The sequence below is a fragment of the Onychostruthus taczanowskii genome, unplaced genomic scaffold, assembly GCF_017590055.1.
Source record: "Onychostruthus taczanowskii isolate IOZ18803 unplaced genomic scaffold, ASM1759005v1 scaffold4, whole genome shotgun sequence".
Lineage (NCBI taxonomy): Eukaryota > Metazoa > Chordata > Aves > Passeriformes > Passeridae > Onychostruthus > Onychostruthus taczanowskii.
The window spans coordinates 899,527-925,388 of NW_024501459.1; the positions used below are offsets into that span (position 1 = coordinate 899,527).

Here is a 25,862-nt window from a genome sequence, read left to right on the forward strand (position 1 = left end):
CAAACCAGAAAATCTTGCCCCAGTCAAGGATTCAAGAAGTGGTCAGTTTGCTGTAAAGTATCTTTAATACCTAGGGAACATCGCTTTGTGTGTTGCAATGACATCACTGTTAAAAAACAAAAACAAACAAACAAAAAAAACCCCAGATTAAAATAAAAAAAACTTCCAAACACCAAAACTACCCCAGTCTGTCTCCTTTCACAGACTTGGGGATGATGCTTTGTAAGCCAGTAAGTCCATTTCTGTAAAAAACCAGCCCTTTTGTGTCTGTAGTCTTTTCATTCATGTGAAGAACACAACGAGAGGTAGCAATGTCTTTTAGTCTGCCAGCTTGTTACCTGAATTGTGAGCCTCAAGTTCTATTCCCAAAGATTTCCTTTATTTGCAGACGTAAAACTTCTTGCAAAGGCATCACTGTTAACATTGAATCACAGGCAGTGAAAAAAACAAGCTGAGAAGCTCCCAGTAGACACCAAAATCTAAGGATCCAGAGAAGGTCTAAGGAAATGCAGAAATAAATAAGTTTAAGCAGAAGTGAGCCAAAAGCAGAACTTTAAAAGGAAAGTTTCCATGACCCCTTGAAGAGAAGCAGCATATTGCAACGTGCTTCAGCCCTGTAAACAGGGTATGTGGTTTCCTTCTAAACAGTTGGGTTTAGAAGCTAATATTACTTTTTAAAAGTTTTGGACTTCATTTTTTAGAGTTGTTTCAAAAATAGTTGTTTTCTTAATTGGAGGATCAGACAACTTGGAGGCAGTGTGGGGTTAAAATCCAGATCTCTGTGCTTCAACTGCACTGAACAGAGAACTGGGACAAGATAACTCAGAACTTTAACTCAAAAATGTATTTCTCTTCAAGTTAGCTATCTGTTGCTATTTCCCCTCCCTCAGCTACTCTTGTCTGTCCACCAAAGATGTTCCATGAACTCACAAGGCAGCCACTGAACTGCTGCCAAGTACAGCTTGGTTTGCTAAAGATGGTCAATATCTTACCTTAATGTGATGGATTGTTAATTTTATGTTTGTTTTTTAAATCAAAAGTGTGAAACTTTGAAAATTAATAAATGCAAACCATAACTGAGTGAGCAGCTGTGTAGGAAGGAGATTGTTCTCTGCACATGGCACTTAACAAAATCTTGCCTGTTGTTTCTCTGTATCTGATAATTGCTGGCTTTCCTGAAAGCAGTTACAGTCAGCTGTCAACAACAACAAAAAACCCAGTAAAAAGTGCATACACACACGCAGCACCTCTTCCCCCCAAAAAAAAACAAAAAACAAACAAAAAACCAGTAGAAATGAAGAAGTTAGAAGCAAAACTTTTTAACAGTTCTATAGCTAAAAGCTACTTTTTAAAAGAAGTTGTGCTGATACCTGTGTCCTTCCCAAGCTGCCATTTACCCCTGTTCCCCTGAATTCTCTCGTGTAGCAAGCTGTTTGTGGCAAAGGATTAAACATGACTTGCTTGTCACTGCATGTGATACATCCCTTCTCTCCCTCTCCACCCAGCAGCAGGAGCCATGGAAATTTAACTAGACCAAATCTAAACCAGCTTCCAGAATACAAATATGATTTCAAATTGTTTTCGTAATCATGCAATGGTTTAGATTACGTTTCTTAATGAATCTTTTTAATATAATGTGTGGCAGTGGAAAACATTTTAAACCTGATTTTATTGGTCTCTTTGAAGGGCATTAGGACTGTTTAGTCTGATAGACAGTCTGTGGCCTCCAGCAGTGCCTGTAAAAGTTCCCGGACAAAGTCAAGACTCTGAAATGGTAAGTTTTGTTATTACAGATATGAATTTTTTCACTCACAGCTAGTATTTTTGATGGTGGTATAATCATGCTTACTTTGGGAATGAAGACTCTCTCCCTCTTTTTACCTACCAAGTTTTGTTTTACTGATTCTGACAACCTCCCAGGCTAACCTGAAGCCCTCTGAATTAACAGCATCTTTCCAAACTGATGCAATTAGCCAGTTATTAATCCTCTAGAGCTAGAATGGTAAGATGTCCAGACAAATTCTTCCTCTCTTCTCCTTGCAGGAGTAAAGAGATACTAGGTATCATGGAGTCTGCTGAGAAGTCTATATACAAGGATGTTAACTCCTTTAAAAGCACTTTTCAGCCTTAGGTTTGAGAGCACTTTTCTGAAGATTAACTTCTGTGAAGACAGAGTGACTGCTGGAATCAGGTCTCTTACTAGTTAGGATGTCTCTGACTGATACTTGTTTCATGTGAGGTCAGAAAGATGAACATAAAAGTAATTATTAAAGATTAATGAATGTTTCTGTGATTTTAGGGGGTGGGAAAGTATAGAAGTGGATTTAAAGTATGTTCAATATTTGCAAAGCTGAAATCACATCTGTAATTTTGTCTTTGAAAATGTGTTCTGTCACATCAAATCATTGTAGTAGAATGAGACCATTTGAGAAGCTTCTGGATATCCAAGAGTTTTCTTGATGTTCTTGTATAGGCTGTTCTTTGGGAAGAAATTAGTGGTATTAAAAATTGGTTTTAGACCAAAGGAGTCAATATGGGAGGAAAAAAGAGAGAGCTGGAAATAAACATGTTTCAAAACCAGGGAATATTGAAGGTGGATATTACTAGTTATTTCTAAAGTCCAAGAATCTTTCCTCTGCCATGCAGCATGTTCTTTGCATTGTCCAGGGGTTTATATTGAAGAACAAAAAGATCAGACCTCAGTCAAAAATAAAATCAAGACTGAAACTGAGTGAAATAGCTGTGCTCTCTTTGACTGTCTTTCATTGAAATATTTTGGAAGTCTCAGAGGAATGAATGGGTTTGTGCATTAAAATTATGTGGGCAACAGAATGGGAATATCTATGGCTGAGGCAAAGCTCTTAAATGTCACTTAGTGTTGTTATGACTGTTGCTATTTCTTCATTTTTTCTGTTTTATTAGCAATTTAAAAATGGAGGAAACTTGCCATAGTCATGTAATTTACATTTCTGCCATTGGTTTGAAATAGAAATTAATTCCGCACAGAACCACAACTTGCATTCTGATGCTCCACGTTTTTGGCTGGGTGGAGTTCTTTCAATTGAGATATGTTTCTCTTGATGCAAACAGTATAGTTTTATGCACAGTTCTGTGGAAGCAGTTTTATACATCAGTATATAAACAATACTGCCAGCATGATGATGATGTTGTTGGGAAGGGACCTGTGGAACGATTTCTTTTGAGCCATATGTACATTCAAATACCTTCTTTAATGCTATCAGAGGCAGAGTTTGGGTATCAGCTTCCTTTGCTTTATTTTTCTTTAAGCAGATTCTTTTTAATGGGCGGGCAACTGTCTTTAATATATTCATATTTCTTCTGTTAAATTAAATGTTTTATTAACAACAAACATTGCTGAAAGAGTATTTTACCATATTTGCAATAAAAATTATCTTCTAGCATTGTCTTTTCTTTTCTGAGAAGTCTTTCCAGCTTGGGTCCTCTCTAAGTGGTGATTGATAAAGTTGTTACGTCATGGTACTCTTTAAGGGGAAAAGAAAAATCTGGCATGCCACAAAGAGAGCAGTTCTTGCAGCTCTTGCATTCCTGTTCTTCATTATCTCCTTGTGCTGTCCTGGATTTAATTTGGCAGCTTTAAAAGTTCGGCAGCTGTTTACTATCACAAAAACCCACCCACATGCAAAAGTCCCCAAATCTCAGAAAAGCTATGGATATTTAAAAAAAAAAAAAAAAAAAAAAAGGAGACTAATCAATGCACTCCTACCACGTAATAAAGATACGCAAAACAACAAAAAGCACCTTGAAGTAGTCACAGTGTTTGCCAAGTGTGCCAAGTTATGAGTTGTTTTTGTGATGAGGATCAATGTTAGATTATGGAAAGAATGATACACACAAGCTGATTTCGCTTATAACTTGTGACTCTTGGTTTATTAACTCATCTTCTACATCAGAGTCCTTGTTATTAACCATATAATTTTGTTTCCCCATCCATCTTAAAATGTAAATTGTTTTATTCATCTTGCCTATTATTGTAAAACTTGACTGGTTAAATTAAAGTGCCTTTTTTATGTGCCACATTTCTTTTTCTTATTTTTTAATAGATGACAACTAATCTTCCTCCTCCCAGCTTCTGTTACATTCTTACTGTTCAATCTGGTGAAATACATGTGGAAGTGCATGAGGAAGAACAGATTTCTAATTTGTACCAGCCACCAGCTGTTCATGGTCTAAAGGAAATTCTTCGGGTAATCTGCTTTACAAATCAGATAACAAATACCTTTTACCACTGGATTTCTGGTATCACAGTTGTCTCATTCCCTATTTTTGTGCTCTTTTCAGATTGATGCTTGTAACGAGCGGTGTAGCTTCTGGGCCCAAGTGCTCTATCGAAGGCTGCAGGTAATCTTTTTATTTAGCAATGAATTCAACATAAAATCAGCATCATGTTTATGTGAAGAAGATTCATCTTGTATAGGGGTAACCCCAATGCCAGGATTATCTTCAAGAGTTGATGGGCAGAATTATCACCGTGTATAAAATGCTTGGTAAAGGTAAAATGAACTGCCTCACCAGTTTCAATGCCACTCAGTCTAGAAAGCCAATTATTCCTGAATAAATTGGTATCTAACCAGAGATGATACTGCACTCTGGAGAGAGAGCTCACATGAAGTTAGTTGAGGCTCGATTTATAGCTGAATGCTATCCTTAGGAACGTAGCAAGAAGCTCCCAGTCAGTTGGGTGTTGGGGGATAGAGTGAAACAGATGATGGTTATATAAAAATACAGTTTTACTCTTTTCATGCAAATGTGTGGGTGATTTTCATTGACTTCATAGAAGCCCCTCAGGCAAATTTGGCTTTTATGGTCCAGTAAGTAGTAAAAGGGAGGAACTCTTAGGTAAATACATCTGCCATCCATACTGCGCCGGAAAGCTTACAATTATGTTTTATTTGTTTCTGAACGATGCTACGATGTTCTTTCAAAATGTTGCTAGCTCCCTTAGTAGTTAAAGGAATTTTTTTGTTGCTGATTTATTTATTTTTGCCTGGCGACTGGATCCTCAGTACAGCCAGCACTGAATTCTAGCAGAGAATAATTTGCAATTGTCCATCAACTCCACAAGAAACAAAGTGTGAATCAAAGCATATGAACCAAAGACAAAGAAATTCCAGAACAGCCAGCAAAATAGCTGAAGATGCTTCCCACAAGTTTGAGACATAAATTTAATTTAGGTCTTGCCCTTTTGCTTCAAAAGCCAATGAATTATGATTTAATTTTTAAGCAGGGAGTACTTTTAACTACTGAGATGAGGGGTATCTCTTGTGTTCTCTCCATGCTAATTGAGAATGTGACAGAGCATTGGCAAACATGGAATTAGGGCTAGCTGGATGGGATCTTTAATGTGCCAGCAGGAAGATGGACACATACGTGCGTAAATTCCTATTTCCAAGAAACCTCTTCCAGTGAAAAATGAAATAAAATTGCAGACTAGGGGCATCCTAGCCAAACATTTTTTAATTCAGGAATGTCTACATCTGAAATTCTGACGCGTGTTATCAGTATTCTTATGTAAAAGCACTTCATCACTGAATTAGAGAAAAGATGAAGCATGCTGGAACAGATGTGATATTGAAGAATGGAATATTGAGTAGAAGAAAGAAAGGTTTGTGCTTTTTTTTTGTTGCTCCTGGGAGGTTTATTAGTTCTTTTTTTAATGGCTATTCACTTGCTGAACTGTAAGCACTAAATTTTTATAAGTGAACAACATGAGTACTCATAATTTTTTGAAAGTAATGATGGAAAAGCAATAGAAGATATTCTCTTTATGTTTAACTTTCGGGACAACTGCTCAAGGAATGTAAAGGTATCTGCTGCTAGTGTATCATTTGGCTAGTCCTCCCAGAAGATCAAGAACAGCAGCTTGTTTCCTGCAGCTGCCTTTGCCTAGAGGATGTACCCTTCACATGCAAAATCACCAAGTTGTAATAAGTGAGGAAGGGACAATGATTAGGTTTATTTTGAAGATGTATTATTAAATAATCTGCTATGTGAGCTAATTCAGATGCACCTTAAAAAACAGTATTTACTCTCTGTAGTTACAGTATTAAGTGCTTAAATTAATATGACTTAATTTGTGTGAAGGAGGAATGGAAATAAGCTTTTTTTATTAGTCAGAATTCAAACTGTGGTTCAGAAGGAACATGAGGAAATATATTCCATCTGTGGTTAAGGAGCTGTCCTTCCTTATAACTCAGTCCTGCTGCTTTTTGTCTGTTGTGTCCTCTTCTCTGTTCAGAACAAATTGTCACACATAGCAAGATGATGATTTTATACTAACTTGTGATTTTTGCTTTTATTATTATTTACTTTTTGGATGATTTTCCTGGAAGAGAGCTTTTAATGTGTTAGTGATTCTCAAGGGACAGATGTAAAAATTCTTTCTCTGAAGCTGTCCTAATGGTATCTATGCAGAGGAGGTGCCCAAATGTATGCAATTACTAGGCAAAACAACAACATCAGTGCAATAGGCAGCATATGCTGAATTAAGGCATAACTGTGATATCTGAGCTGTGAATTTTTCCAGTCACTATTTACAATTACCTCATTTGCTCTAAGAGTGCAAGCATGGAGAGAAAGCCAGGTTCGGTGTGGCTGATGGTTTCAAAGTTATAATTCAACCAAAGACAAAATACTGGGGGTTTTGTTGTGTTACCTTCTGCCACAGACATGCAGCTCTGAGAATAAAATGCTACATGTCTTTCCAGGCATTCTAGTATTTAATTTTCAGTTAAATGTTTCAAGCACTAATTTTTGATCAGCAGGCTAATTAAAAAGAGTAACAAAAACATTTAAAATTAAGTTATTTAATCTTAGATATTTTTTAAATATTAGAATCCAAAAATGTGCAAGTTCCTTGCACTGATAAATATGAAACATACTTTGATATTTTTGTACCTGTCTGGGGCAGAAAACTTACACTGTCATTGCAGATTCATATACCATCTACTTCCTTAACTTTATGCATTTTTGGAATATTTAGAGATATTTGTTCAACTGAAAGAAAAAGCTCCACTTTGCAACTTGGTTATGCTTGGGAATCTGATAACAGTACCTAGAAAATGTGCCCACAGAGGAATAATATTATAGTAGAAATGTTCTTTCCTCATATTTTTAAGACAAAAATTATGCAAGTCTTATTAAAACCATCCAATTACCTTTTTATGTATACCATATATATAGTATATTTTTTTAGAAAATATATTTTAAAATCCCATGTACAGTCCAAGAAAATTATCGTAAAGTGTGACGGTTGACTAAAGTAAAGCCATGAGTCCAGAGTCAACCTCAGAAAGTTAATTTAAGGCAGAGATTTTAAGGTTTGTATCTGAAGTAAGGAATACCAAAAAGTTCTAATAAACCTTTGACTCATTATCCTGCACAAGCCCTAACTGTAATAATTTCTGTCAGTTTTATGAGTCATTTTAATATGAAGATGTTTTCTTCTGCTAAAGAAAATTAACAATTGCATTCCAAATTTCTATTTTTTTCCCTAATCACAGACAAAACACAGTGTTCCTATAGATCAAAGAGAAATGTTGTTGTTTGTGACTGACTCCACACTGCAAAATGTGGTTCATGGGATTCCAAAAGTTGTTGCTGTGTCAGTCACTGCGTCGTGTGTTCTCAGCATGGAAATCACGGAAGCCCTCAGTGCTGGGTCACGACTAGTCTTCTTCAAGGATGCTCTCTGGGGAAATGGTAAGCTTTGCATGTGGTTTGGAAGCAGTTGGGGTCCCACAGAAACAGCACCCTTATCTCTGACACCTCAATATGTGACCTCCAAAGAGGTCACTTTCATTATCAGATGAAGATGAGGCTTTTCAAGTTTGGGATGAGAAATTTGAAAAGGGGTTGTAATTTAAACTTTCTTGTAAAGTTTCTTTTTCTGTATTTTTGGCTTGATTTTGAAAGTGAATGAGAAATCCAGTGATGTTGTTGTATGTCCACCAGTATTGCTGTCAGTCTTCTTTGATGACTGTTGAATCTGATGACCAGTGAAAATCAAATTTGTGAGGTGATAGAAGGCTCAAATATATTAAGAAATCTGTGTGTCCCTAGACAGAGAAATTTTACAAGCTCTTCTAAACCATCTTAGCTGTGAGCCTTTGCTCCCATATGGATAATGAAATTATGGTTGCTCCCTTTACTTTCATTTTTAGTCACTCTTTTTTGAGTTTCAAGTTTCGTTCTGTATGATGATGGCAGGGCTGGCTCACATCTCACACCTTCAGTCACTTCCAGAATGTAAGTGAACTGGAAGTACAAAGTTGTGCAAAAGGCTGTGTGTCTGAAGCAAAAATCCCTCTCTGGAGAATAAAGCATGCACCTGCTCTTTGTAATCTTTGAAGCAAGGTAGGACCACATGAGGGGTGCCCAAGGTTATTACAAAGGAAGAGCCTGTAACCTGTTTGCAAGGAGTGAGATGCGATGCAGTCTGGGTGGCATCAGACTCTCTTCTGGCATGTTCAAATTTCTAAATTTCTTTTTCTTCAAATTCAGATTTCTCCTCAGGAGTTGCAAAGTGCAACAAGAGCGTGGTGCGTGTATCGCTGAAAGCAAAATATTTTGCCATTGAGAAAACCTGATGGAGTCTATTCATCTGCTTGGTAGCTGGCAGAGATTGTTGTCTTTATTGGCCATGACAATTAACGTGGTCACCTTTTTCCTTGTTACTGTACTGAGTTGAAATGTCTTTTTTGGCAGGTAGGATTATTTGTGTTGAACGTACTGTTCTCCTATTACAAAAGCCTCTTTTGTGCTCGGCTGCTGGTGCTGACCTCAGTGAGCTGACTGGCCCTGTCAGACTCGATGAGCTGGATTCTACAACACAGGCCAGCTCCATTTGTGCTCTCAGAGGTTTGTATGGCCTTGCTGAAATGAATGCGGTTAATTATTTGTGCTCACTTTAATCTTTTGTGTCTTTATATTGATTTCTTGCACAAACAGCGTGGAGGGATAAAAAAAGCATGGCATTGCTGTGGGTCATTAGGATATTTAAGATTTTATGCTTCATTGTGGGCTCTGTTTGCCTTTTGCTGGCCAAGCTCTACTCCCACTCACTCATACCCCAGAATAAATGTTTAATGCACAATCTGTTTCATTATATTCCTTTCTTCACTGTCTTCTTTCAGGAGCCTTCTGTTCACACCAGCCTTGTTGATGTTGGCAACAATGAGTTATGCCAACATTTTTTAGGCAGATGGGTAAGATATGTTACCCAGATCTTGAGTGGTAGGGGTTAGTGACTGATTTCCCTGGAGCTTTGCTGCAGTAGGATAACTTATTATTTTACCATAGTAATTTAGCATAATGTGGCCAGTATTTGCTCACCAGCCACTTTGGATCCTAGCTTTGTCTAAGATGTGTCTTAATTTAACTTGTATTATTCCAGTCACCCTTGTAGAAAATTCTTGATACACTTTTGCGTTTACCCCTGCAAGTATTCACTGGAGCATTTGAAATTAACTTCAAAATGACAACAAATAATGATTTTCAAATTAATTCTTCAGCTATAATATGATAGACTGAGAAGACAATTTAAAACCAAGCAAAGCCTTTACTAAACATACCTACTGCTGTGGTAGAGCCACAACTTAGCAATGCCTCTGTGATTAATTACTGAGCACCTTGCAGTGACAAATGATGAACAGTGCATAATGAAAACCAAGCACAACTAGAGACACTTCACTCAAAGCCTTGGTTGTTGTGTACGTCTTGCAGTGATACAGCTACTTGAAAGATATTTCTGTCACTGGGTGTGAAATACTTTTTTTTTTCACCTCTCCAGTAGTTATGTAAAGAATTGTCACTTCTCTGCTGTTAATTTTGTGATTTTGAGAAGTGCCTGTCTTCTTTTTTCTTGTTGACAGTGTTCATAGTAGGATAAAGAAAACATCTCTCTGTCCTTTCTTTTTCCAGCAGAGCAAAGAAAGTATACCTTTGTGATCTGTTGTGTAAACAAGAACTTACTTTATACACATGGGAGATGTCATGCTTTGCCTGTCCTGTATTAAAGACAGAAGAATGACAAAAGGAGAAATTAATCCTACAACCTTGTCTTGTTTAATGTGGAATTTGTGCAGGATAGCTGTTATCAGTATGTTCCCACACCTGAATACCAACATAGAATATAAAATATCTTCTATATACTTATGCTGCAGCAGTATATGGATGCAAACTTTCACTTTTGTGTGTACTGAAATATTTTAATACCATTCAAGAGGCACATTCACTGTCTTGGGTTTCAATTAGGTAGTGCCTACATCTTTCTGCTGAACTAATGAAACTATAGCATTGACCCTACTTGGTTGGTGGGAGAATATACTTTTGGTGGAACAATGTATGGAGGGAGATGTATCATCTCTAAAATTCAGTCACTGTCTCTTATCTCCTAAATCAGAGAGCTGTTAGTCTGGCTTTCAATGAGAAGCAGTTATTACCTCATTCATTCTTTTTTCTTTGCACATCCAGTCATTTCTTGTACTTTTGGTCACCTATGTGTGTTCCACACTGGCATCCTCCCCCCTAGCAAAGAGGCTGGAAAGGCTTTCTTGACCCTTTCTTGAAGGGGCGTGCCTTCCTGCTCCTTTGGAAGGAACATCTGAAGTTCTGCCAGGCCAAGCTCCTGCTTAAAGCTGGGCCCTGACCAACTTGGTACAACTCTGGACTGGATGTTCTTCTGAGGGTCCTTCCCTGTCAAAACAGAAAATGTTCCAGACCAAGCAGATGCAATGAGTTTGTCAGAAATTCTTGTTTCTGGAAGGTCCAGTCACACCAGCTCTGGGATAATGGAGTGTGTTGCTCTTCAACAAATCAGTGAAAACCTGTGGTTGCTTTCTAATGAAAAGTTTATTCTTCATTGCAAGATGAGTTTGTGGTTTTCACCTGTGATCTTAGGGTTAATAGGTTTATTTTCTTATCACTATGCATTACAAGGTAATTTATAACCTGTTTTTGCTGTATAGTAGCAGTCAGGATGACTTAAATGTTGGCAGTTCATATGGCACAGAACTGTTTTTCCTCTTAATCATGCTTTGAGTAAATTCTACTTAGTCTATACCACACGTGGTATGTGGGAATATTACTTGATTAATGCTATTTGCCTAGTATGTGACTCACCAACAGTGATTGAATTTTGACATTGGATATTTTCATATTTAAGCCCTTACTCAGGCGTGTGGGGTTTTTTCAGTTTTCTGCTTAATAGTGGGACTAAAATGGAGTCAGTCAGTTTATCTATGTTTCCTTTTTTAATTGAATTTTTGCATTGCCTGTCCCATTAATCAGGATAACTGACTGGGGGAAAGAAATCCAAAACAACACTTCCATGTTTTAATTGTTTCAACCAAAATGTTCCTTTGCATTCCACATGGCAGACCTGCTTTTCCAGGTATTGTCCTATTGTCAATCTCTTCTTTATGGTGCCAGCCACAACCCTTAAAAATAGACTAGAGGTAAAAATCGAATTTTGGCCATGTGCATTTTCCTTTAAAAGAAGGATCTTGGGAAGATATCCAAAAGGTTTGTGTATGTCAAGAAAAATCAAGCGTCTTGAAAAAGATGTGCAGTAGTTCAGCATCTTAAATTTGAGAAATCTCTTTACAGGGTGCACAAGACTGTCACTAGATTACTACACCTGTTGCTGCTTTGAGTTGGTCTGACTTCAGTGATGTCTGGTGTTTTTCTCAAGGGAACTCTACATTATCATCAAAATAATCTTCTCCACTAGACACAATCTCATCAGTATGATCCTCATTAATTTTCTTCAAATGTACTTGCACTGGCATCTTGCAGTTGGAATATGGCACACAACGGGGAGAAGGTGAAAAGGCTTAGAGAGAAAGGGGACTTGTTTTGGTTTTAAAATTATTTTTTTAATGAAGAAGGAAACATACTCAGCAAACTAATTGGTAGCTTTTTGGTGAACAAGGATGATAAAATCATAGAATCATTTAGGTTGAAAGGGATCTTTAAGATCATCCAGTCAAACCATTAACCAAAATCAAAACCAACACTGCCAAGTCTACCTCTAAACCATGTCCCCAGGTGCCACATCTGCATGTCTTTTAAATACCACCAGGGCTGGGGACTCCACCACTTTTCTGGCAGCTATTCAAATGCTTGACCGCCCTTTCAGTGAAGAAAGTCTTCCTAATATCTGATGTAAACCTCTCTTGGAATAATGTTAGGCTATTTCCTCTCATGCTGTCACTTGTTACCTGAGAGAAGAGGTGGACCCCTGCCTGGTTACAAACTCCCTTTAGGCAGTTGCAGAGAACAAGAAGGTTTCCCCTGAGCCTCTTTTTCTGCAGGCTGAAGAGCCCCACCTTCCTCTTCATCAGCTCCATTGCCCTTCTCTGGGCCACCCCAGCACCTCAGTGTCTTTTTTGGAGTGAAGGGCCCAGAACTGTACTTGAGGTGCAGCCTCACCAGTGCTGAGTACAGAGGCACAGTCACTCTCCTGGTCCTGCTGGACCACACCGTTGCTGATACAGGCCAGGATGCCACTGGCCTTCTTGGCCACCTGGGCACACGCTGGCTCATGTCCAGTTGGCTGTTGACCAGCACCCCCAGCTCCTTTTCCGCTGGATTGCTTCCCAGTCATTCTTCCCCCAGCCTGTGGCACTGCCTGGGGTTGCTGTGACAAAGTGCAGGACCCAACACCTGGCCTTGCTGAACCTCACACCACTGGCCTCAGCCCATTGATCCAGCCTGTCCAGATCCCCATGCAGAGCCTCCCTGCCCTCCAGCCAGGTCAACACTCCCACCCAACTCGCTGTCATCTGCAAACTCACTGAGGGTGGACTTGATCCAGATTATTGATTAAAATATTAAACAGGACTGGCCCCAATACTGAGCCTTAGGGAACACCACTAGTGACCAGCCAGTCAAGTGAAGTCAAATTAAATCCACTAAGTGGATTTAACTCCATTCAGCATTCACATCATTCAAAGAGAAACATACCCTTGGAAACTCCCAGTTTATCATGAACACTGAAGAATCAAAATTATTCCTCTAAGAGTCCACGTGGCTAAGTAGAATATCTTGTTCTGTCAGAGAAATGCCTGATGGTTTGTGGTGCACTTGGAAACTGAGTCATAAATGTTGTATTTCAGAAGTAACTTTCCAGATCTTCAGACTTGCTGTCCTTTGAATTCCCAAAGAAAATTACAGTTTTGTTCTTTAGGTGTAGCTCCCTCCTTGTCCCAGGAAAACCAGAAAAGCAAGGGATTAACACCCTGTCTTACAGTCCAGACACTGTAAATGCTCCATAGTCTCCAAGGCTTTCTTCTATTGAATGTGGTATAGAACTGTGAGATTCTTGCTCAACAGAGGCTGGATTTTTAAGTCTATAGTTCTGTTGTACTAGTGAGTTTTTATTTCAGTGTGATTTCATTCTTACAGGTGAATATTTTTCTCTATAAATAATGCTCATAATTTCAGCGTATTGTTACCATAAAATATAATACACTCTTTACTGGCTTCTCATAAAATTCTGAATATATTTTTTCTTGCCAAAACTAGCGAGGCCCTTTTTATTAGTCCAAAGTATCTTTGGCATTCCCTTCTTACGCACACACTTAAGACTGTGAGCCAGATCTAATCTCTGTTAAATCTGTATAAATGAATAATAACTCCATTGTTAGTTTAATTTTATCTGCATTGTTGTTTTCAGAAGGGATTGGGGCTTCTTATTGGTTTGTATTTTCTAAATATCAATATCAAGCTATTCGATCTGATTGTTTTTGTAGCTGTTTATTGCCAAGAAAGCATCAGAGGACCAGAAAGATAGCAAACAAGCAAAACCAAATCAGAAAAGCAGTAAAATCCAAACCAAAAGAACCGAGCCTGTTTGGAAAATTAATTGTCAATTATCTACTTTCTGATATTTTTAGAATGTAACACTCTGCTGTACTTTCATCCCATGTTGGAGGGACAAAGGAGAAAGGGAGTGAGATTGTTGGAAGACATGATTCTTGCTCTGACAAGTCTTAAGCTGTGGGTCAGAAAGGTTCAAACCTGCTGTGAGGCCAAGAGTGACTGTGTTTGCTGGCTTAACATTAGCATTTTGTAAGAATTCCATGTTCTGCAGGTACTGTTGTTGGAGTTAATGAGAGCACTGCTTTCTCCTGGCCTACATGCAACAGATGTGGCAATGGAAAGTTGGAAGTGTGTCCCCAGGACAGGTGAGAGTCAGCATGCTCCAGAGCACTCCAGGTGTTTTGTAGATGTAGCCATAACAGCAATAGGTGATGCAATGATTCCTGCAGGCACAGGCTGCACTTTGCTCCTTCCTAGAGCTAAGACGTAGTATTTTTATTGCTGATGAACTGATAAAACCTGCAAGGTTACATTAATATGTGAAGAAAGATACAAGTAGATATGAAGTAGTTTGATTTTGCAGTTATTACTTGTTTTTTAAACCAGTCTTTCTTATAAAGGTTTCATAGCCCACTGCATTATAATATTGCTTTTAATAAATATGGCCATAAACCACAGGTCTGATTTTAAGTTCCTTTAGCAGTAGGTACATGTGTTTGTGTCTTGCCTTGTTAATCTGTGTATCCTCAATTCACCTCATTTTTATACTGGACTATGATCTCTGCTACAATTTATCTAAGTATGAAAGAGTTGCATTGCAGACCTATTAAATTAGTCACCTTTCTAAAAAGGATGTTCAATAATTCTGGCAGTATGTTTGTCCTGAATATGAGGACTGATCCTACAGGATCTGTTGCCGCCTGAAATGCTGAACCTGTGTCACACTGACATAATTTTGGAAAGCCTCCCCTGCAGCTGCTTAGCCAGCTTGTGCTTGCAGATTGTGAGACCTGGTGGAATAAAAGCTCAAGGGATAAGAGCACTCAGAGTGTGGAAGGAAGGTGGGAAGGAAGGAAGGAAGGAAGGAAGGAAGGAAGGAAGGAAGGAAGGAAGGAAGGAAGGAAGTTCAAAAATCATAAGAAATTGTGTTGTTCTTAGATAGATAGATAATAGAAATAGATATTTTCCTAAAGATGAGAAGATTCACCCTTTATGCTTTGTTCTACAAAAAAAGGCTGAAAATCAAAACCAGGTGTCCTGTATTATACTGTCATGCAAAAAATAAGGATATGTCTATGTTCACATAGGAGTGTAGTCCAATTAAAAACGTATCTCACCTGTGAAGGACACTTTTGCTTCGTTTGGAGAACAAATGAAGTATCAATATTTGTTTAAGAAGTTCTTCCAACAAGTACTTATAGCTGAGCTTAACTCTGTGCATGACTTAAGAGTACACTGAAAACACTGAACGTTTGCTGAATGAGGGCCTAAGTCAATAATTCACTTCAGCCAAATCTATACTACAGATTTTCTTTTGCCATAACTTTTAGGGTTATGAGATTAATATTTGCTTAAGTGGGGGGGACTATAAATAGCAACCTCTCTCCATGCTGCCAGAAATTATAAAAGGAAGATCCTTTTGCCAGAAGAGTTTAGGTCCTCCAGGAGAGTTACTGCCAACAGAAGAGTTCTATTTTCTATTATCAACTGAATCTCTAAGAGGGCTTTGCTACTAAAAGTCTACCAGCAAAGTATTTTAGAGGATACACTAATTGGGGTTTTATTTATTTTGATTTATGACTGGTAGTTTGTTCGTTTCTCCATGTTTTTCCATCATTATTTTGTGTGTTTCAGAGAACTGCTATATTGCAACCAGTGCTCTGAAGTTGTCACAACACCAGTTTTGAAAATGCAGCTGGAAGTCTTCTTGAGTTGTCCATCCCGATCTCAAAGCACAGTAAAAGTAAAGGTATGGCATGAAATAAGTGCTGGTGTATCAGGTGCAGCGAGACTAGATGTGTAGACACATAGGTGTTCTAAGCCACACTTCTATGAACAGTTCTGTCAGAAGACAAATTAAAATATGTAAGACTGTCCCATAATTAATCTAATCCTAAACTTGTGTTTCATTGGGCTAAGAACCCCGTTCCCAGGTCTTGCTCAAATAATGCTCAAATAATTGAGTTCACCCTGAGGTTTGCAAACTGTTCTATGGCCCAGATGAAGGGATTTGTTAGGCTAGGCCTTTGGAAACTTCAGTCTACATAGTCTAAAAAGAATGTGTATTTTTAGACTTCCATTCTGAACATTTTTTGTGTCACCTTTCCTCTGCTTTCTTGGCCAGAGAAACAAAACTGTGTGATATTAAAATGATAAATCTTTGTTTTATATGACTGCAAACAGAACATTTTTGCACACTTATGATTTTTGTCATGAACAAAACCTGTGAATTTTCTCATTCCAGCTGTTGCAAAGGACAATCTCTTCTCTCCTGATGTCCTCTGCCTGTGAGGATGGGGTAGGTATAATGAATGCTGTCCAAAGAAAGTTAAACTACAGAACTTAAGGCACAGTACCAATGTCAGGTGTGGCAGGCCAGCCATGACTTGTGGTGGCAGGGTCTTGAAAATCTCCAGTGGTGGAGATTCTGACTTTCCAGGCTGTTCAGAACTGCACTAGGAGTGGTAAGAGATTTCATTACAAGTGAAATGATTTTTTTTTTCCCATGTCCAGGCTGTGACTTGAGTGGGCTGTGCCCTTTGGCAATCCCACCTTCCAGCTGCTGATGCTCTGCCATCTCATCAGACTCACACCCTCCTTTTCAGAAGAGGGGTGCAGCAGATGGGCTGTGCAGCTTCAGCTCAGCTGTGGATCTGCAGAGCCACTTGCAAACAGCACTCAAAGCGGCCACGGGCTGTGCTGGGCTTGACTCCCTTCTCTGGCTGAGGATCCAAAGACAGCAAAGATACCCTCCAAGCATCCCACCTTTTGGGTCTGGTCTTCTAAATCCTATAAACCACAGCTGCTTTGTAACAGCACAACAGTGAAAGTACAGGCAGGTGGAGATAGGAGAAGAATTTGCAAAATGCATGCAAGATATTACTTGATAATTGTATGAATGAAACACACATGAGCCACGGAGATCCATGGGCTAAAGTACAGTTTATGTAATCATGAAGTAGTTATTCCTTTAATCTGAGATATCAGAAGAACCCTGACACTTGGCACAGTGACCCAGATTTATCATGGGTGAGGGAGGCTCCTGGGTAGGTGCCTGCCTGGCATTGGCTGCTGGATGGTCGGCAGCCTTCAGAAAGTCATTAAGTCCAATTAGGATTCCAAGATTTTCCCTCTCCCTTGTACGTGAATGGGAGCAAAGGTCAGTTTGTTGTCTTGTTTAATCATCCCAGTTAAATATCTTCAGTTAGGTGATATGTACTGGGGTCAGTTTGCTTTCCCTGTCTTACAAGTTTTCCAGCATTTTCCTATTACATGCTCCATGCTTTTAGTGGCATTTGTGAGTAATATTTAAAATGGAAAGTTATTCTGAAATAATAAATTATTTTTCTTGTGCTGGAGGAGCGTGTATATTTCATTTAAGCAAAGAGATACAAGAAATTTCCAAAATGTGTTTGCTCCTTTAATAGCAATTAAGTCTTGCTGAGTTTTACAGGATGTGTCTGGTTTGGTTACAGACTGGCAAAACATAGTTATATTTCAAGTTATTAGAATTCAAACAACCTCTTTTTCATGTTTCAGTGTGTAGAAGTCTAGCAACTCAGATTTTTTTTTTTCTTCCTTGGCTGAAACACAGGGATAAAGATTAGTCACAAGAAGTACCACTTGAGGTGGCATTTTTTTGCCAGTTCTGCTAAAGTTTCTAAGGGTGTAGCTTTGTAATCAATTCTTTTGGCAGGGAGGTTGGTTTTAGCCCTCACTGGCCCTGGCTACTCATTCTTCACCTTGTGGCAGCCCTTCTGTTACACCAGTGGAGTTGTTTGTGCAGCTGCACAGCGAACTGGACTGCAGAACCGGTCTGGGGGAAAAATAATCCAGGGAAAAAAAAAAGAAAAAAGATTGTTTATACCTTGAACCAGGCAACGCCATGGGTATCACATACCTGCACAGAAGCACAGCACAGATGAAGGCAGGGACACAGTCAGAGGCTTGTTGTAAGGCCTGTTAAGGAAAGAAATGGATGTGAACCTGCCACCTGAGATACCCTCTCAAGTGAAATATCAACTGTGAGTGTTACCAGTTCTTGTGTTATCGTGCTGTCTCCTCTGAGTGCAGCCATGCCAGCCTTGCATGCCTCTCCTCCACACAGAGCTCAGCCTCTGCAAATTCACTCAGGCACAACTCGTGGGTGAAATGCCGGTCGGATCATTAAATAGGAGAGACTGTGTTGGTGCTGGTGGTGGTGATGCATGAACAGCAAAAAGTTAAAAGGGGTGAGGGAGGAGAGTAAGAAGGGTTACAAAATGGTTTTTCCTTTAGTTAGCCCAGGTAATCAATGTACAGTATGTATGTAGTATACCATTGCCAGCACGCAGGAAGGCCTGCAAGGGTCAGAAAGGAAGGTAAAGGGACCATGTATAGGTTATGCTTCAGCAAAACTGAGTTCAAAGTCACAGTAACTTTTTTCTTTTTAAACAGCTCATTTTTAAAGCCTGCTAGGGCAGCAACTGAGACAGGAATGTGATCTAATTACTGAAAATGTAATATATTCATTCTTTCCAATAGTTCTAATGCACTTTCCGAGTCCTTTAAAAAAAATTGTCTGTTGGAAGAGGATCTTGCATGCTGCATCTTCCCAGCTGAATGCTGCCTGGAACAGAACGTCCAGCACTGTTTGTTTTACTCACCATGCTTTTATTCCTGCAGACTTACGAGGTGCAGAGCGTGCTGGGAAAGGAGGTGGGGTTATTGAGCTGCTACGTCCACTCCATAACCAGTCACCCCAACTGTGTTGCGCTGGAGGAAATTGTTCTTCTGGAAGCTGCAGCAAGACAGAGTTGAACTCTAGTCAGCTATTATAGTATCTGTGGACTTTGTAATGTGATTATCTGTTAACTAGTGCCACAGATAATGTATAATGCAAGTGTGATAAGCATTAAGATAGTTTATTAAAACTGTGATTTATAAAGCACATTGTGCTAACACTGAAAAAAAATCTATATATTGTTCAACTTTCTGAACTTTTCTTTTTCTGATCAGTGCAGAATCTAACAATACAGTTCTTTGTTGTGTTTGCTGTTATGTAATGTAAAACATCTTTTTCTGGAAGTTTTGAATGGTTGTGATTTATTTTTAATATCGTATTTATTATGTGTCAATGGAAAAAATTTTATTGATATTTTTGAAATAAATACCTTGCTCTGACAGTTGGTTTAAGCTGAGTTTTATCAGTGTATCCCAGACCTGCTGCAAAACGCTGCGTGGTATGTGAATTCTGAGTTATCACTTTGCAATAGTTGTTATAAAGACAGAGATTTGAACACATATAAAGTTAATGTTTCACAGCTAATTGGTCTGTCAGCATAGAAGTTGTGAGTTATCTGTAGCTTCCCACAAAGCGGGTGTTTCACTCTAATTTCTTTTATGGGTAAGCAGCAAACTGCTTGTAGGCCACGCAATAACCCCCACCCAGACTGTGGAGATTACAGATCAGATAAATGCCAAAATCTTCCTCTGTGTGCATTGCAATAATTAATATAAGAATTAGAGACTGCATGGGGTTTTGCCCCCTTACTCTTTCACAGTGTTTAAAAGCCCCTTACAGGTCAGAGGAGGAGGAAGGAGTGGTTTTAGTGCAGGACCCATATGTGATTAACCAGCAGAAAAGGAACAGCAAACTTGCCACACTGGTCATTTCTGTGGCTCAGGCCAATCGTGAAAAGTCTTATGGATGTCACAATTACTAAAGGAATGACCCAGCGTTTGAATTCCCCTTTTTTTCCCACCTCCTCCAAGCATTTCAGTCTCTTACCTGACTCTCTGTAAGGAAAAAGGAGATGGGAGCCCATTCCTGTGTAGAGGTCTGTGTGTGAGACTGGGGTTGCCCCTTCAAAACCATTTAAGATTTGAGTCTCTGGGAAAACTGGAGGGGTTTGTTGTGTCAGGCCATTTTTCTGCCAGTGCCCTAGAGATGCTGTAGATGCTCTTAACACTGCACTACTGAAATTTAGAAAAGTTGCCCGATCTCAGCAATGAGCAGCAGCGTTGCCTTGCCGCTGTCACTAGCAGGGATCAGTGAAACTCTTTGTGACCACTGACTCTGTGATGAGCAGCAGTTGCCCACTCTCGCTTTCACTAGCCAGGATCAGTGAAAGTGTCCAGCTCCTGCAGTGGGCTGAAGCCTGAGGCTGCATCAACACCTCTGGGACTCACTACAGAAGTGAGCTCTGGTCCCTGCTATGGAACATGTTAGTGTAGGTGCACCTTTGCATTGTCTAGAATGGAAACCCCTTGGAAACTTTTTAAACAGGAATTTTAACTAGTGGTATTCTTTTAATCATGCTCTTCTAGTCCCATGCACTTTTTTTTTTTTTTTTAAAGATATAGAATACGGTATTTCTGGCAGAGTCCCGCTCACAGAGCAGTCTCTCTTGATGTGCAGCTGCTCGGTCCCACCAGCGCCACGGCAACCCCTGACTCAGCACTCCGGCTCAGCGATGCGGCTCCGGGGGGAGCAGACTTCGCGGCCGAGGGGTCTCCCGGCTGCTCCCACCCCTGCATCGCTCTCTGGATGCTGTGCGAAGTAACGCAGGGTCCCTCGCTTGCCCTCACCTCCCCTCTCGGCCCTGGGACCCCCGGGCCGTGTTCCCCGCCCGTGTTCAGCCCCTCCCGGGCAGCAGAGCTTTCCCCGCCGCCAGCCCGTTGCTGTCACGACACAGAGCAAACGAGAGCAGGGTTGATTTAAAATGCTTTTCTTTATTCTTAGAAATGCTGTAAAAATTGATATAAAAGGTTGAGCATGCTCAGTCTTTTTTTTTTTTTTTTCCATCCTACTGTCTAAAATACATGGGATTTTGAATCATTTTAACAGATGTACCATAGCTGCATCGGTATGAGTAAAATGTAGAAAAGACGAAAACTACCATTACAAAAATAATTTAAGGGGAGAGAAGAAAAAAAAATAATATATTTAGCTTTTTTTCCCTTTTTCGCAAGTTTCGTGGTGAAAGACCCAGGCATCGCTCCACGTCGCTGCCGCATTCCGAGCGCGGCCGCGGGCCGGCAGGTCCCGCCGCGGCTCCGCGCCTCACGCCGCGCCCGGCCCGGCCCGGGGCGCCGCGGCACGGCCCGGCAAGGCTCGGCACGGCCCTCTGAGGTATTTATCCACCGTCTCCCGGAGTCCGTCTCTCCGTCCCGCTCCCCCCCGGTTACCGGCAATCGGTGCCCGAGCCGGGCTGCAGGAAAGAAGCGCTGGGCAGCTGCTTGAAGAAGTGCCGGAGGCTGGTCAAGTCCCGGGTGAGCTGCTCGATCTTCTTGTGCAGCTTCTCGTTCTCGGCCGAAAGCTCCAGCAGCTTCTGCTGCATCTCCTGGTTGCGCCGCTTCGCCTTGTCGCGGCTCTTGCGCACGGCGATGTTGTTGCGCTCCCGGCGCTGCCGGTACTCGGGGCTAAACCTGTCCACGCACTTCTTGCCGCCCCGCTCCTTGCCCCCGGCGGCGGCGGGCGGCGGGACGCCCTGCGCCGGCCCGGGCACGGCGGCGGCGGCGGGGCCCGGCGAGCGGGTGCTGCAGCTGGAGGGGGAGCTGCTGCCCGGCGGCTCGGGGGACGTGGGCGGCGTGGGCTGCCCGCTCAGGTTCATGATGGTCTGGGCGCAGGTGGCGATTTGCGAGGGCAGCAGCGAGGAGGAGAGGTCGCTGTCGCTCCAGTCCGGCTCCTGCTTCAGAGCGCCGCGGGAGGAGAAGGAGGAGGAGGAAGAGGAGGAGGAGGAGGAGGAGGCGGTGCGGGGCTCGGAGCCCAGCAGGGTGGTCATGGCAGCGCCGAGGTCCTTGGCGGGGTCGCGGCCGGCGCCGCCGCCCGGTGGCAAGTACTCGCCGTATTCCCCGCCCCGCTCGGGCTTGTGGTTGCTGTTGAAGAGGTCGGCGAAGAGCTCGTCGTTGCAGAGCTCCAGGTTGGGCACGGCAGACATGGAGTCAATGTAGGAGCTGAAGTCGATGGCGCTCTCGTCCTCGTACATGGCCGGGGCGGCGGCGCTCAGCTCGGCCAGGTTGGTGCCGCTGCCCCCCAGGCCGCCCCCCGCCTCCTCGCCGCTCATCCCGCAGCCGCCGCGGGCTCCCGGCTTGCAGGCGGGACCCGGCCCGCCGCCGCTGCCCACCTTGGCGTCGTAGAAGTTGGCGGGCTCCAGGCACCAGCTCTTATAACATGCCGGCGAGTCCAGGCTGTAGAGAGCGGCGGCGCTCATCGGCGAGCGGGACGCGGCGCCGCACGGCCGCGGCGCGGGGGCTCCGGAGCGCGGGCACCAAACGCCGCTCCGCGACGCTCGCAGCTCCAGCCTCTGTCACGGGCAGGTGGGAGCGGGGCTGCTGCTGCTGCTGCCGCCGGTGCTCACGCTGGTACTGCTCGGTGGCACCGGCGCTGCCGCTGTAGCCCCGCCGTCGCCTCCCCGAGGGGGCCGATCCGGGCTCGGGTCACGCCGCGAGCAGCGGTAGGAGGCGGGGATGGGACAAGGCGTCTCAGGACCTGGGAGTGAAACGCCCGCTCGGTCCCTTCTTATACGGCGCGGGCCCCGCCTCCTGCCCCAATGACGGGGAACGACTGTTCCCGGCACCCCCGGGGACCCGGGGGCGGGAGCGGGTGGGGTGCGCGGCCGCGGAGGCAGGGCTGCCGCCGCTGCGAGCTGCCACCTCCCGGCGGAGGGTGGCCGCGGTCCGAGGTGCCCCCACCACGGGCATGGGACGGTGCGGGTGCTTTTGGGGCGCCTGCCGCCCTTCCCGCACCGTCCCGTCCCCTGGGAGCGCTGCCCCGACGCCGGCACCGGCACTCCATTCTCCCGGCTGAGCGTTGGTTTTCCCTTTCCCGCGCGGGCCAGCGGAAAAGCCGGCTGAACAAGCTGATTTTACCCCGCCGCCGCCACCAGCACCGCGCTGCATTCCCCCACGCGCTTCCCCGGCGGCGCCTGGGATGGAGCGATACGGGGAAGATGCTGCCTGCCCCACGCGTGTCTCTGTGCATCACCCGAGCGCCCTCCGGAGGCTCAGCTCCCTTCGCTGGAGCGCGGGCAGCTTCCCCCGAGGAGGATATAAATCCCCCGCTCCGGGGAGAGGGTGGCCACTTGGATTTCGTCTGGCAGGACCCTCTGGTGGGACAGGGGTCTCTGAGGCATCTTTAGTTGTCTCATGCTCTCTGCGTGAAGTTATGCCTCTTAAAACCTTACATTATTATGCATGTTGTTGACCCCTGCCCCCCTTGCATCCCACAAACTACTACTAAATTGGCAAGTACCAGAAAACTGAAAATACCTGCAGCTAAAAGATAAGTTTTCTAGTTACATAATAATTTCTAAAACCCTGGCTCCATCCCCAGGTGCTCCACTGACTGAATTACCAAAGAAATACACAACAAAACGCCCTTAAATTTATTTTTTTAAAAATACTTATTTATTTATCTATCTTCCAGAAGACCCCTCTATATTTAAGACAGGACTATCCCAGGCGCCGAGTTTCCAGCCCAGCACCCAGCTGACGCTGCTGGCACGGAGCTGTGCCCCGCGGAGCGCGGTGCCACTCGCCCGGAGGTGGCTTTCTGGGGACCGTGGGTACGTGCTGGTCATGCCGGGCCTGCTGCCCCTCTCCGGGCAGGGCTCCATCTGCCGCCGCCGCAGCTGTTGCAGGACCGCAGCTGTTTATCACAGGGGTGTGTATTTTAACATAAGTAGCTGGGAACAAGACTGGTACATGCTCTCCCCTTGGATGTAAACTCCACGTGGGAAGGCTTGTGGGATCGGTTTAAGTGTGCAGTGCCTGGCAGGTGGGGTTTTACATCTGGCAGCTAAGGTTTCGCTTGGAGGGGGTTTGCTTTTAACTCTAGCGCTGCCAGATGTGTTATGTTTAAATTAACTTGATTTCCTTTCTCGTCAGAGGATTGATCACACAACTCTATCTACACACCTCCATCTACACCAGCATTAACCACTGAACTTGACAGTGACACAAGAAATGGTTGCTTTTGTTTTTTCCACATTGTCAATGAAATAATATACCCTAAACCATTTCACATGTTATTTTTTGCCTTCTATATACCCCAGATCTTCTCTGAGGTCTGTTCATGATGCACAACTCCACAACTCTGCACTACCTGTCCCCGGCTTGGCTATCCAGCAGGGAACATGTTGCTCCTGTACCCTTTCACTCTGAATGAAATGCAGAGGAGTGCGTGCATGAGGCATGGGAAGGTAGTTCAGAAATTAGATACAGTCTGATATCTGCTCTCTCCCCCCTTGCTCTGCTGGAAGGGGTGAGATCTCACGCATTGTAGTCATAAAATCATGATTTGTCTTGGAAAGCACTCAATTAACTGTTTGCTTGCAGAGCTGTCTTACACTTCCAGCTCACCGCAGTCCTTACCCGAAGGTCAGCCAGCGCTGGCATGCCACTGTGCCAGCCTGAACACGCCTATTTAATGCCCATCATGTGTTACTCCAAAAAAGACACCTAATTCCCAGCCAGGTCACCCGACCCCCGCTGGGCACCTTGCCTCCTGGCAGTTACATTCCCAAAATCCCTCAACAGAAGGCCCAGAACTGCTGTGTAAACCTCAATATAAGCCACCTGTGTCACATCTAAGCCCCATCACAGAGGGTGCAGCATTGCCTGCGGGGTCTTTAGGACCCGGAGGTGTGTTCAGGACCTGTCAATGCCTGTCCCACAAACTCAAGCAGCAGGAGCCACCCCCTGGAGGATGAGTTGGCTGTGTTTGTTGCTGTGCCTGGGATGAGTGATTTCAGGAGAATGTTTGAGGGGGTTCTCCCACGTGCCATGCAGGATGTGAAAGCCTGGGATGCTGCAGCACCGGCAGCAAAGCACCCAGGAGCATGTGAGCAAGTGATACCTGGCACCCAGCAAAGCAGTGCACTGGAGGCAGGATGAGATCCATGCCCTGCTGTTTCCTGGGATGGATTTGTCTACCATCTCAGCAGCTGAATCTGTTCCCATCTGCATATGTAATTTCATGAGCAGAGAAGTACAGACAAGCCCATGATTTCCCTCATTTGTCCTGCTGAGTACCTGACCCACGGAGTCACGGCTTGTCTCTGGGATCCAGTCATTTTATACAGTAGTAAGAAGCAGGTGATCATCTGAATTTCAGAATAAATTCTTTAAAACTTGCTAGAGGTTCATGCTCCAAATCAAGGAAAATATTTAAACCTGGCAAGAAAGGACAAGAAACCTTTCTCTAAGAAGCAGAAAAAAGACAAAACTTAAACTTACTCTGGACTGCTGGCTGTGAATCTGAGAAACACCAGGGACACCTTCACCAGGAACACCACCTTCAGGGACAGCACTTAAATCACACTATTTTCTGACTGGATTTTACTCATAAATAGAGGACAGGCCACTCAGGGAAGGTAAAGAAACAGGGTAATGCCTCAGCATGCTCATCTCCAGCAACCCAGCCAGGCATGCAGGACTTTTTGGGACAGTGGGACTAGGAGCGTGGCAAGGCTGTGCCTGGGAAGCCTAAGCGTCTCCTTTTGGTGTTATGGACTTGGGACAGCACCAGCAGGACCTCAGGTTCTGGGGGATTCATGGGTGAGGACCAAGCTGACAAGGGGGAAGAAGGTGAAGGACTGATTTGCTGGGTTTCTGCTCCCTGCAAGAAGCAGCAGGAGTGCATGTATCCTTTCATTCATCAGCTCGAAGCCAGCAATGGCACACGGGGGCTGGCAAGGGAATGGGACACCTAAAGGAGGAGGTACAAGTTGTGTGGGGAGAGTCAAAAAACCTGCCTGCACACTCCTAGGGAGGAGCAGTACCTGCCTGAGGTTGGT

The 25,862-nt window shown here is 43.1% G+C and overlaps 2 protein-coding genes across 2 annotated transcripts in view; one reads left to right on the forward strand and one right to left on the reverse strand.

The window, feature by feature from the left end:
- The window catches only part of SPIDR (scaffold protein involved in DNA repair), a 195,726-nt gene extending 176,486 nt beyond the window's left edge, over window positions 1–19,240 (forward strand). Inside the window, exons 12-20 of the mRNA XM_041412567.1 lie at window positions 1,687–1,774; window positions 4,083–4,226; window positions 4,321–4,380; window positions 7,542–7,740; window positions 8,746–8,898; window positions 14,135–14,228; window positions 15,718–15,832; window positions 16,328–16,381; window positions 18,748–19,240. Of these exons, the coding sequence (XP_041268501.1) occupies window positions 1,687–1,774; window positions 4,083–4,226; window positions 4,321–4,380; window positions 7,542–7,740; window positions 8,746–8,898; window positions 14,135–14,228; window positions 15,718–15,832; window positions 16,328–16,381; window positions 18,748–18,882 (1,042 nt within the window). The 3' untranslated portion in view covers window positions 18,883–19,240. The remainder of the gene's footprint in view (window positions 1–1,686; window positions 1,775–4,082; window positions 4,227–4,320; window positions 4,381–7,541; window positions 7,741–8,745; window positions 8,899–14,134; window positions 14,229–15,717; window positions 15,833–16,327; window positions 16,382–18,747) is intronic.
- Window positions 19,241–20,776: 1,536 nt separating this feature from the next.
- Window positions 20,777–22,551, reverse strand: CEBPD (CCAAT enhancer binding protein delta). The gene has a single exon (XM_041412821.1). The coding sequence runs from the start codon at window positions 22,275–22,277 to the stop codon at window positions 21,249–21,251; it is 1,029 nt and encodes a 342-aa protein (XP_041268755.1). The 5' UTR covers window positions 22,278–22,551; the 3' UTR covers window positions 20,777–21,248.
- Window positions 22,552–25,862: the final 3,311 nt, after the last annotated feature.

Coding starts and splice junctions, on each gene's coding strand:
- CEBPD (XM_041412821.1), bottom strand. CDS start 22,277: ATGAGCGCCGCCGCTCTCTACAGCCTGGACTCGCCGGCATGTTATAAG.